The sequence below is a fragment of the Miniopterus schreibersii genome (genome assembly GCF_964146895.1).
Source record: "Miniopterus schreibersii genome assembly, chromosome: 16".
NCBI lineage: Eukaryota > Metazoa > Chordata > Mammalia > Chiroptera > Miniopteridae > Miniopterus > Miniopterus schreibersii.
In genome coordinates this window covers 13106327-13119147 of record NC_138116.1, presented here as the reverse complement: position 1 = coordinate 13119147, position 12821 = coordinate 13106327, and the positions used below count along the sequence as shown (strand labels likewise).

Genomic DNA, 12821 nt, shown 5'->3' with positions numbered 1-12821 from the left:
TCCTTTCTCTTTCCTCATTTGATGTTAAATCTGGCTTAGAGTTACCAACTTTTACATTTGTTTAACATGCTGATTAGAGAGGCCTCATGTAAATCAACAGAGTTACCCCTTGTTCCTGAATTGCAGGGCTATTCTAAATTACCCAAGATTATGTTAAAATATTAGATTTAATTAAATTATTTAAATGTCCAAATTTTGGTTTTATACCATTTTTCTTTGATATTATCAGTAGCTAAGTCTCTGTACCTTTTTTAGTTTATTTCTGATAAAAGCTTGTTTTTGAGATGTTCTTTGATTGGTTCTGTAGAAATCTTAGAGGGAGTGAAGGGAAGAGTTGTTTTTCATCTCTGTTCAAACGAGGCCTCTAAAGTAAATGTGTTTTTAACTCAAAAATCATTTGGGCAATAAGGATGGAGATTCTCAATGCTAGCTGTATCTTCACAGCAGATTTGAGCCCGATTTAAACTGAGGGGCCATGGTGCCAAGTGACCATGCTTTTTATCTGCCCTGTTTTTCTTCTTTTCAGGCAGAGCGACCTGACACTATGTTGGGAGTTGTGTGTGGGGCTCTCCATGTGGCTGATGTAAGCCTGCGGAATAGCGTCTCTAACTTCCTTCACTCCTTAGAAAGGTAGGCTTTGTTTCTCATCAGCTGTGCAAGTTCACCAAAGGGCCTGAGTACAGGACTGAAGTTCAAAGACCCATTTATTTTCCCTGTTTCTAGCAGCTTGTGAGTGCTACCTGACCATGGGGATGGAAGAAAAGGGATGTAGGGGTTTATGACAAATTATTGTGGGACTCATCGCAGATTCTAGAAATGGGACTCATCGCAGATTCTAGAAATTAGCTTATATTGCAGTTAGAATGGGTTGCTTTTTAAAAACTACAATCCTGCCTGGCCGGGCGTGGCTCAGCAGTTGATCCTGGATCTAGGATCCAGACAATCGGGGTTCGATTCCCAGTCAGGGCACATGCCTGGGGGTGTGCGGGAGGCGGCCGATCAATGACTCATCATTGATGTTTCTCTCTCTCTCTCTCTCTCTCTCTCTCTCCCCCCCCTCCTTTTCTCTCTCTGAAATCAATAAAGATATATTTTAAAAAAACAAAAAAACCCCTAGAATCCTGCTAAAGTAAACATTCTGTCCAGTACAATCATCAAATTTCTCAAAACCCTAGTGATGAAAATCTGGTGTTTCTCTCTAGCATTGAACCCTGAATATTTCATATTTACCTGCAACACCTTTAAGGAATTAATAATTGAGGCTGATATTCAGGGTGACCTCATGAGTCTTTCATGTAGAGGATCAGACTGTATGGAGCTAAACTAATTTCTAACACTGGTTCTGGAGACTAAGTTCTGCCTTTGAGTCCCTGGAGGAATGGTCCAAGGGTCTAATCATTTTAAAGAACTTTAGTAACAGGCACTTTGTTTTCTTCTGTGTTGTAGACTTATATAAGCTCTCTTTGAGGAGTCTGAAAGGAAGAAAAGAAAAAATTTTTGTATTGAACTGAGATTTCACAGTTATTCAAGTCTTATGATAAATCTTTCACTTTGTTGCTCTGATGCACTAAAACTTTCAGCAGCTCACATTACCCTCTCTATAAAATCTAAATCCCTCAGTGTGACTTTTAACTCCTTATATACTTTGGCCCCTTTTTACCAGTCCAGTCTTACTAACTTCTGTTTCTCAACATGCAATCTCTACCTAGTTAAGTGGTTTCCCTACTAGTGTACAAATGTGTCATATGTAATCTCCTCTATAAGCTCCCCTGTCTTTTTAGTATTATTTTCATTTATTCTCAAAACTTGTATCTTGAAATAATTTCGGACTTATAGAAGAGTTGCATGAATAGTCCAAACAACTACTATATATTCTTTGCCAGATTCATCAATTATTAACAACTTGCCTCACTTGCTCTGTCACTTCTTTTTTTTATTATTATCAAAAGTCTTTCTTGATAATGTTTCCTGCTTGGCAATGTCTTTCTCTTTCCCCTCCACCCAGCCATACACTACTGCTTTTATCTTTAAGACCCCAAATAAAATTTCAGTTAATAGGAATAGATTAGTGTTGGTTGTGCTGGGGCCTTTTTTTTTTTTTAAGTTTTACTTCTATTTATTGTTAAGAACAGGTAATATATTCATTCACATGGTTCAAAATTAAAAAGTCACTAAAGGTATATAGTGGAAGTTTCCTTACCTCTGTTCCCTGCCCACCCAGTTTCCTTCTCTGTAGTCATCCCATTATGTTTCTTCTGTAACCTACCAGACATTGTAAATTTATATAAACATATGCATATAATAGTTGATTCTTCCCACCCCCTATTTTTTTTAAAACATAAATGGTGGCATACCCTGAAACTGTTCTATTCAATTTCACTTGCTTTTTTTCATTATTTTAGAGAATATTTTCTATTAGTACATAAAAAGCTTCATCTTTTTTTAAAAAAATATGTTTTTATTGATTTTTGATTTTGATTTTTTTATTTTTAGAGGAAGGGAGAGAGAAAGAAACATCAATCAGAGAGAAACATTGATCGGCTGCCTCCTGCACACACCCTACTGGGGATTGAGCCTGAAACTTGGGCATATGCCCTGACTGGGAATCGTACTGTGACCTCCTGGTGCATGGGATGGTGCTCAACCAACTGAGCCACACTGGCTGAGCCATCTTTCTTTTTTAATAGCTGCTTAAATTCCATTGTTATATGGCTTTTTCATAATTTATGTATAAATCCCTTACAGATGGTCGTTAAGGTTGTTTTCCGTCTTGATATTCCAGGAAATGCTATAATCAATAACCTTTGAGATGCCCTTATAAACTTTTAGAACTTTCTAGAAGTAAGTGTATCTCACATTGTTGTTCTTTCAGGGGTCAAGTCCTTCCTGCTCATACACTTCTGAACACTGTAGATGTTGAACTTATCTATGAGGGAGTCAAGTATGTACTTAAGGTATGCTGAACTCCACTGAAGCCTACACACTTTTTTGGCTCTCTTTGTTAACTTGATTCCTGTAGGTAAAGAAATGGGGGGAAAAATTTAGTTTACTGCAGGGCTGAGTGTTATAAAATTACGGTCATTATATATGTCAAAAGCCAGAAACAATATTTGATGGTTTTCTGAAAATGTTTTACTTGTTCCTCAACTTTATATATGGAGCCAAGAGAATAGCTAGACTAGGGAAGCACCTAAGGTCACCCTATTTGCTTGTAGCAGGGCTGAGCCGTGCCTGCAGACACTGATGCTGAGAGCACCAGTGCCAGGAATTTCCCTCCTCTCTGACAGATCTTTTTTATCTATAGTTTTGATACTGAATTTTATCTGGGACTCCATCCGGAAGGGATACTGACTTGTCCCTTCTGGTTCTCATCCCCTAGGTGACTCGACAGTCCCCTAACTCTTATGTGGTGATCATGAACGGCTCATGTGTAGAAGTAGACGTGCATCGGCTGAGTGATGGAGGACTGCTCTTGTCCTATGATGGCAGCAGTTATACCACGTACATGAAGGAAGAAGTGGATAGGTGAGTGGCTGTTTGAGGTCCATTTATTGGTCATTGTGTCAGCCTTTCTTCTCAGCAGTCACTAGCTCTTGGAATTTTTCAGGGTCTTTTCCTGGCATTCTATTTTAATTAAAAAAATAGTACATGCATTTAACAAAAATTTCAAGAGTACAAAAAAGTATTTACGATGAAAACCGTTGTCTCTCTGCTACCTCAGTGTGAGTAGACGTGAAAAATAAATTTCCCTCTTTATAGGCAGCTACTGTTAACAGTTTCTTATATGTAGAAATTTTATATGCGTCTACATCTTTTAAATGCATTCACAAATAAAAATAATTTTTAGATACTATTTTGCACCTATTTTTTCCTTAACATGTATTGTAGACTGTTCAACACCAGTCAATCAATGTTGTGACAGTTAAATGAATTCACACATGTAAAGTGCTTAGAACTTTGTCTAGTGCATAGTAAGGGTTCAAGAAGTATTAGCTATTACATCATTATCATCTTTGTGGTTCTTTAAAAATAGAGATGCCTGCTCTTTTTAATGGTTGTATAATATTCCATTATATGGATGTATTGCAATTGATTTAATCTGACCCTTATTGAAGGAAATTTTGGTTATTTGTCGTTGTAAACAAAGATGGAATGAGTATTCTGTGTGCATGTGTTTATATAGAATAAAGTGTTCAGTTTTTCTATTTTTTTAAAGATTGACATTATTCTACCATTCTCTGTTATGACCTCAGGTACTTTATTGGCTTATATACCCCCACTTGTCTCCTAGATACCGCATCACGATTGGCAATAAAACCTGTGTGTTTGAGAAGGAGAATGACCCTTCAGTGATGCGCTCACCGTCTGCTGGGAAGTTAATCCAGTACATTGTGGAGGATGGAGGCCATGTGTTTTCTGGCCAGTGCTATGCTGAGATTGAGGTCGGGGGGTGATTGGACTGTTGGTTCATGGGAGGGAAGGTAGGAACGGGATCGTCTGGGATGGACTAGGACTGAAGAATAACCGAAAGTAAATAGAAAGTAGACAGGAAAGAGCATCACTTAGTTTAATTGGGGCTAGGAACCTTGAGATTTTAACAACAAATACAAAGCTCACAGTTTTTCTTTGACAGATAAGGAATCTCTAGCTCTAAAAATAGATACTATGCACCAGTACTTATTGAGTGTTAGGTATTGTGCTAAGTGCTGATTATACAGGAAAAATATGATAGGTAGAGGGGGGCCACAAACAGACAAGTAATAAAATACAGATTCTGATAGAGCCAAGCTCAGAGTGTAGAGGGCCACCTAACCCAAGTCAGTGTGGGGCTGGGTGGATGTAGGTGGCTAGTAAGGGAAGACTTCCTGAGAGAGAGGACTTTGATTTTAGTTTTGAAAGATAGATTATAATGGGCCAGGTGCAGAATGTCAGGGAAGAATGTTTAAAGGTGAAGGAACAGCCATGTACAAAGACACAGAAACAAGAGGGCATGGTATACTTAGGGAACTGCAAGTGCATATTGGTACTGTTTAAAGATGGACTAAGGTTTAATAGGAAATGGCAAGCAAAGATGCTAAATAAGTAAACAGAATTTGAGATCATGAAGGACCTTATAAAACATATTAAAAAGCTTAGACTGTCATGGAAGGATTTTGCATAGAAAAGTGTTATTACAAGATTTGGGTTCTAGAATGATTTCTTCTAATGTCCTTGTTGGAGGTGTGTAGCAGGTAGGGAAATCTTTTGGGAGGTTTTTGAAGTACTCTAGGCCAGAAATGATGAGGGCCTAAACCAGACCGCTGGCAAGAGAAAATTTTCAAGAGAGGTTTAGAAGATGTATTTGGCTGGGCTTCATAATTGGTAGATCAGGGAGAAAGACGAGTAAAGAATGACTCTTAGGTCTTAGCCTGAGTATCTTATGTTAGATCTGAGGCTATGAAGAGGCTGAATTGTTCATCACTCCTAAGTACAAAACAAGTGAAAACAAACTATGGCAAAATGGATTTAAGCATTAAAAGCAAGAAATGTCAGTAGGTGTCATTAATCCCTAAAGCTAGATCCTGAGAGATTTTCTAATTGCTGTCCTCAGTAGTCTCTTGGAGATTGTGATAGATTTCCATTTTTCTGGATTGAATAAGATAACAGTCCAACTTAGATGATGAGGGAAAAACTGACCTCCTTAAATCATTCATCTGTGTAAAGAGAGATTAAATTCTAATTTTATTTGTTTTTTATTATAGGTGATGAAGATGGTAATGACCTTAACAGCTGTTGAGTCTGGCTGTATTCATTATGTCAAGCGGCCTGGAGCAGCTCTTGACCCTGGCTGTGTAATAGCCAAAATGCAATTGGATAACCCCACCAAGGTCCAGCAGGTAAGTAGGAAGGGGCTTTTAATATTGCATTCTAAGAGCTAATTACATGATAGGGGTAATTTGAAGGGGCAAATGATTTCAATGCTTGGTTTGCCAGTTTTTCTTAAGCTCCCCCCCCCCCCATCTTATGCCTTATTTTTGTGCTTATACTATTATGAAAGTAGAGTTACTATGATTATGAGATTCTATGATTTTTTTTTTTCATGGTGCTTTCTCCATTGACTTATTTCCTCATAGCTGGGAATGGTGAAGGGATGTCTTGATTTTTGAATGATGATTCTAAGTTTCGATGGTATATTTGCACCCTGCATAGAAGGGTAGTGGATGACTTGATTTCTCATTGGGGTTGACAGGCTGAGCTTCACACGGGTAGTCTGCCACAAATCCAGAGCACAGCACTCAGAGGCGAGAAGCTCCATCGAGTGTTCCACTATGTCCTGGATAATCTGGTCAACGTGATGAATGGATACTGCCTTCCAGATCCTTTCTTTAGCAGCAGGGTATGAATCACTTGTCTTGGGGAAGGGATGTACAAATAAGGTAAGGCACCTGTTCTCCAAGATAGTTTAAAAGTTGCATAAGGATTTTTTTAGATGGACCTCTTTCCCCTTTAGTTGTGGGATTTGAAGTCTTTAAATCCTTGCTGCTTATCCACGTCATTGACTTCACATTGGGAATTAAACCAGAGAACAAGGGCAGTGTTAGATGTGTTTATTGCAATTTCAAAGTAAGTGCTATATGATAGTGAATTTGGATATATCATTTTATTTATTGTGTTAATTTTGTCTGGTTCCTATTTTGTTATTTCCTTCTTCTTAGGTAAAAGACTGGGTAGAGCGGTTGATGAAGACCCTCAGAGATCCCTCCTTACCTCTCCTAGAATTGCAAGATATCATGACCAGTGTCTCTGGCCGCATCCCCCCCAACGTGGAGAAGTCTATCAAGAAGGAAATGGCTCAGTATGCTAGCAACATCACATCTGTCCTCTGTCAATTTCCCAGCCAGCAGGTATTTATAGAGCAACACTATCAACTTCTAATGGCTCCCAATTCTGGAGTTCATGTTGTAGGATTCTTTCCTGTTTGGCTCCTCTTTACTATCTGGATGTTGTGCTGTTACAGTTTTAAGCATTGTGTCCTTCAAAAAACTGCCTCAGAATACAAGCCCAGTAATTAAAGTACTGTATGTGACATGTAAAGTATCTGTGGTTATGAGAAAAGGATATTGCCTGTGTACACCATAGAGGTTTGTTCCTGGGACTATACCCTAATCAGAGGTATTTTTGTGAATTTAAAGTAGAAGGATATTCAGAGTTTTATTATCAAAAACATCTTTATCACCTCAGCAGCATGTTTATCCTTTGCCTATAAAACAAATTTACATGTAAGGAGTAGAGCTAGGCAAGTGGGGATTACCTTTGGCATTTCTTGCTTGTCATGGCCTCTGGTAGTTTTTGTGATGCACTCATTAGTTCATCTGGGAAAGAGTGAAAAGAAATAAAGGTTGCTTGCTTATTTAACACAAGCCCTAAACCATGCCCAGTAACTTTTAGCTGCTCCCAAACGTATAAAAGATAGAAATTATCATGTCATAATTAAGTTGATTCCAAGTGGTGATGTTATACAGGTTAATGCTTTGGGCCCCTTTGTTGGGTTGGGCTTCATTTTTTTCTCTTTCTTATGCTATAGATTGCCAACATCCTAGATAGCCATGCAGCTACACTGAACCGGAAATCTGAACGGGAAGTCTTCTTCATGAACACTCAGAGCATTGTCCAGCTGGTGCAGAGGTAGTTACATGTAACTCCAGATTCCCAGGCCTACTCATCCTCACACCTTCCTTCTAAGTAGTCACAAAGAGATGTACTTCAGGTTTGACTTAGATAAATTAGAAAGCATTTATATCATAGAAAATACCTTATATCTTCTAAATATCTTAGAATTGTGAGCTGTTATACTCAATATTTGTGATAACCTCTTTCTATTCTACATCTTGCTGACAATTATTAAGGCACAGAAATTTCATTTTATTTTTTCTTGCATTTTTTATGAAACCCCCAATTTTTCTTCTGGCATAGGGCCCAATGTAACATTTCTTTTCTTAGCTTATGGAGCCAACAATTGGACTAAAGGAAGATACTCGTAAATTTTTCATATATCTCTTAGCCATTTCATGGGTGTGGTGATCATTTCTACTTAGCGGTGGGATCTAAACCAGAGTATTGTTAGGTAGGGCTATCAAGTGGGTTTTGGTTTGGTTTTTGTTCATCTTTTTTCTGTTTTGCTTTATTAAGAAATCTTGCCTGTAGCCAGATTTCTTTTAGGCTTGGGATTTGAATTAATCTGGTTAGTTGATTTTAGACTGGCCCCGTCCTGCCATATATTCAGAGGGAAAGCCGTTCAGTGGAAAGTCTACTGGGCTCTGGGTTTATTATTTAATAGTCTGTTATTAATAGTGTTAGCTTGTCAGGTTTTTCAGTGGAGACTTGTTCTGTTTGCCTAGGTACCGAAGTGGCATCCGAGGCCACATGAAGGCTGTGGTGATGGATCTGCTGCGGCAGTACCTGCGAGTAGAGACACAGTTCCAGAACGGTAAGCCTCTTCCTGAGGACTGTGAATCTGAGAATGTTTCCCTATAGGACTGTGCAACAGCTGAGCCAGTTCATCCTTTCGCTAACACTTGCCATTGCTAACACATAACAAACGCTTCCTCCTTTCACTACTCTCTTAAAAATTAAACCTCTGTATCCCATTACTACCAAGGAGGTAACAACAACAAAACACAGCTTGATGAGATTGTGAATCCATGTGCTTCTTGGAAAGCACTGAGATAATTTTTCTAGTAGAGATTAGCATTCCCTGTTGATGTCTTTTTGACCTTGTCTAGAGAGAGTTGGTTGAATCATGACCAGGGTGAAATTGAGAAACCCTATCTTAAGAGCTTGGCTCTCAGCAGCTAATCCATGGATTGAACCACAGGCATCTGAAAAAGGTTCAGATTTTCCACTACTTTTCAATGTATCATTTAGGTGGAATTTATCCTTGGCTTTCTCTGAAGAGCTTCACTAAATGATGTATAAAGTCTCCAAATGTGAAACAACCTGGCTAAGATTTTAAAGCTACGTACTGCTGATACTGCTTCCTGCCACAAGATGGCATTGAAACACCATATACTTTGAAATACTAACTAACATTTTCTTTTATCTTTTTTGCTCCCTTTACATCCTTGAAAGCAGGGGTGGGGAACGTCTGGCCCAGGGGGTGCTGAAATCATTTGGTCTGGCCCTGCTGAGGCAACTGCAGGTGGGACTCAAAATTCAATAAATGTAGGAGCTTTTTTCATAGCTGATTTTTAAATTGATAATTTTGTATGGCTCACAAATGATGTTATAAATATCCAAATGGCCCTTGGCAGACAAAAGGTTCCCCACCCCTGGCTCAGTATATCTGCTGCCTCTCCCCTGGGTAAATATTCTTTTTATTTCCCTTGGTCCCAGTAATTCCTCTTACCAAGAAGTCTTGATTGGGAGAAATGAATTTATATAGGATATCTGATTTTTAAACAGCTTCCATTTTGTTCTAAATGGGTCTTTTATGAAATTGGCAGCTCTTTAGATATAGTAGTCCACTGTTTTCCCAATATATTTAGTTTTATTTTTAAAAGAAAATCTTACATCAATATTTAGTATTTAAAACAGATAAAAGCAGAGTTGCTCTGGTTGAATATACTCAGTATTCTAGGAATTCATGGTAATGTAGTTTGAGTGGCACTCTTTTGTTTGTAATCTAACATGGAATCTGAATTGAGGCGATAATCATGTAGTATTTTCATGATTTCATAAAATTCTCACCCTTGAGACTACTCAAATACTAATTCTCTTTTACTTGGAAATTTAATTTTGAGGTAAGCTTTTCCTAAAGAAGTGACTATTACTTATATCCCATGGTAGATATCACTACAGTATACCTGAAGCTTATGCTTCTCTTGCAAAACATAGTGTCCCTGGCCAGAAGTAACCTGTCCCTGGTGACCTTATGAAAGGCCAGTGGAAATATACAAAAGTGCTCTCCCTGCAGACCTTTTGACTTAATGCATGGTTCTCCTTGATCCATGCCTTAGTTTGGATCTGGAATTCCTATGCATTTCTTAGCTGTTTCATGGACTTACAAGGGAGTTGACTCCGGAGGTAGCAGCCATCCTTCTTGTGGTTTTTGATAAGTTTGCGTGGTTTTATTTTTAGTTAAAACTCTTCCTTCTAGTTAGGTGAAACGTTTTCAGTGAGTCAAACATGGAAACAGAATCTTAACTTGGAGTAGGCTTTAAAGATCATCGGGTTTAATGGTATTGACATTCCATTTTAAGCAGCAGAACTCTCTTTTGTAAAGAAATCTTTCCAGGAAGCTAAATGAGAGAGTTTATAGTAAGGGTAGGGGGTTGGAGTTATTCCCAATCCCTTAGTCTCTTGGTACACCCTCCTCTACCTCTCAGTTCTTTTTTAATGAAAATCAGACTCAGAGAGGTAAAGTGATTTTCCCAGGAGCACATAATAAATTGGCAGCAGAGCTAGGCTTTGAGCTCAGGTCTTATATCAGATTGCCTAACTTCTAGTCCAGTGTTCCTTTGACTAAACCACACTTCCAGTTGTGTCCAGATTCCTCCAAGAAAATTCTTAAGATGTTTCTTCTCACAGCTTATCAGGTGAATCATAGACATTAAAAAGCAAATAGCATGTAAATGTGAACATTCATACATGGGTGAGGACCAATTCTTTTTGCTGCTTGCAGGTCACTACGAAAAATGTGTGTTTGCCCTTCGGGAGGAGAATAAGAGTGACATGAACGCAGTACTGAACTATATCTTCTCTCACGCCCAGGTCACCAAGAAGAATCTTCTGGTCACAATGCTTATTGTGAGTAGTTTTTCAGAACCTGCGAGGATGGTTAATGATATGGAAAAACTATTACTCCTTCTGATGGCTGTGGTCAGAGGAAAAGCTCCTGTCTTTTATAATTGTGGGCCAAGTGGGGCTCGGGTTGTGGATTAACAATTTCTCACATCTGCCTGTGTCCTTGACCTGAAGGAAACTGTTCCAGTCAGGAAAGAACTGATCTGACTGATATGCATATAGTCATGCACAGGAACTCAAATCTCTTGACTCTACTTGGAGATGTCCTGTGCTGCTTCATTCCTGCTGTCACTTGCGACAGGAGCTTTAAAATTTAGTCTATCCAGCCCATGTACGTTTTCATTATAACTCTTATTTGTTCCATGAATATCAGCAATGGTTCTCATGTCCAAAACTTAAAAGCAAAAAACAACTGTTAGATATCCAGTACTGCCCCCCCCCCCCCAAGAAAGACATTTAAATTATTCTGCATCTTCTTGGTTCCTTTCTGTTTTATTTACATGGAAATCTAAGCTGAAAGTATTGTTTGGGGAGTAGATACATCGTTTTGTCCCTATAACCTAGTAGTATGAGAGTTAGTAGAAAGTGGGAATGAGAGGTGAGACTAGTAGATGTGAACAGGACTCACGTACATTTGACTAGTGGGTAGAATTTTAGTGGACTTAGGGGTTTTTAAAGGTGATTTGTAAGTCCTTCCCTCTTAGATTTTTCTGGTTGAGTTAATGCTAGGAGTCAGAGAACAATAGGGCTGTTCTTAGAGTCCCCCACCCTATGAACAATTGCCTTGCTCCTGCATGTGTGTATTTTTGGGGGGACTAGAGTGCCTTGGGCTTCTAGAGTTTCCTTTCTTGTCCCACTGTGGAATCGGCATTTTTGGTACCTTAATTCCATCTTTCCTTCTTGGAGGGAAAAACTATACATCTTCACTGCTGTTTTTTATTTTATAGTTCAGAATGAAGGGAAACTATCTACCTCACATCTCTGGTTAGCAACAGCGGTACTTTCAGTTATCTGCCTAGCTGGTTAACTCTCGAGGATATAACATTTTTTTAGAATGCCCACTTTTAAAAGTATCTAATTGCAGGGAGAGTTCATTACCTTTGCTATCCTAGAATGGCTAGATGGTGGGGAAACCAGGAGATGAATTTGAAAGGAAAAAAATATATATCAGCACTATTTAATATTTCAGTTTCCCCAAGTGACAGGTTTTGACAAAGAAGTGATATTATCTGTGGCAACTTGACTGATTTTTTTTCCTCTCAATCAAAAGATGGAAGAAATCTCAGACTAGTTAGATTTTTTTTTTTTAATTTTAATGCAAAGATTGCTAATTCTCATTTGGATACAGCCAAGACTTTCTGGCAGAAAGGGTAACGATGAGGGAATGGAGGAATCTGTCAGTTTGACCCTAAAATGGGGTGGAATTTGCCTTTTTTTAGGAAGCTAATTATAGTGAGTTTTCATTTTATTATGATTACCTTTTTAAGGACTTAACAGTTTTCTGCACTAAAAATAGACCAAAGCCCAGAATCCTTGGAGCAGCAGAAGAGTAATGATCGTCCAAGACTGTCGCTGGGTTTCTTAAATTCTAATTTGTAAGATATAGGGGCTCGGCTCGCTCCTTTTGCGGAGTGATTGTAAGTAACGCTTGCCTTAAGAATCTCATTATTGGAACACGGAGCCATATTTCCTCTGAGAATTCTGGAGTAGCTTTGAGCCGGGGCTGTTCATTTCTCAAGTAATCACGCTGGTGTGATGGAGAGAGAAAATGGCAGCTGTTCGGAGCTCAGGCCTTCAATTTTCTTCAGAGTCCAGTCACTCAAGTGTGTAATTACACGGGGGTGCTGCCGAGGCGTTGGGCCCTGTCAGAGAGCTGGTTTGAGGCCTGCTTTCTGCTCTTGCCAGTCAGGACCAGCGGAAGCCAATGGGGCTCCGGCTTGCTGCTGTTCCTTTTCTCCCCACCTTGTCATCCTGATTACTTCTTACCTGCGTGGCTAGTGCCCAAACTTTCTTTCCAGCAGGCTGAGCACTTTGTTAGT

The 12821-nt window shown here is 38.9% G+C and overlaps 1 protein-coding gene across 12 annotated transcripts in view; it reads left to right on the top strand.

Moving 5' to 3' along the window:
• Nucleotides 1-12821, top strand: part of ACACA (acetyl-CoA carboxylase alpha) — a 219896-nt gene that overhangs the window by 80956 nt on the left and 126119 nt on the right. For all 12 annotated transcript variants that reach the window (XM_081161538.1, XM_081161546.1, XM_081161544.1 and 9 more), the window contains 10 exons: nt 527-630; nt 2873-2954; nt 3380-3525; nt 4292-4442; nt 5742-5876; nt 6230-6376; nt 6696-6884; nt 7565-7665; nt 8379-8467; nt 10661-10785. In XM_081161538.1, coding sequence (XP_081017664.1) covers nt 527-630; nt 2873-2954; nt 3380-3525; nt 4292-4442; nt 5742-5876; nt 6230-6376; nt 6696-6884; nt 7565-7665; nt 8379-8467; nt 10661-10785 — 1269 coding nt within the window. The remainder of the gene's footprint in view (nt 1-526; nt 631-2872; nt 2955-3379; nt 3526-4291; nt 4443-5741; nt 5877-6229; nt 6377-6695; nt 6885-7564; nt 7666-8378; nt 8468-10660; nt 10786-12821) is intronic.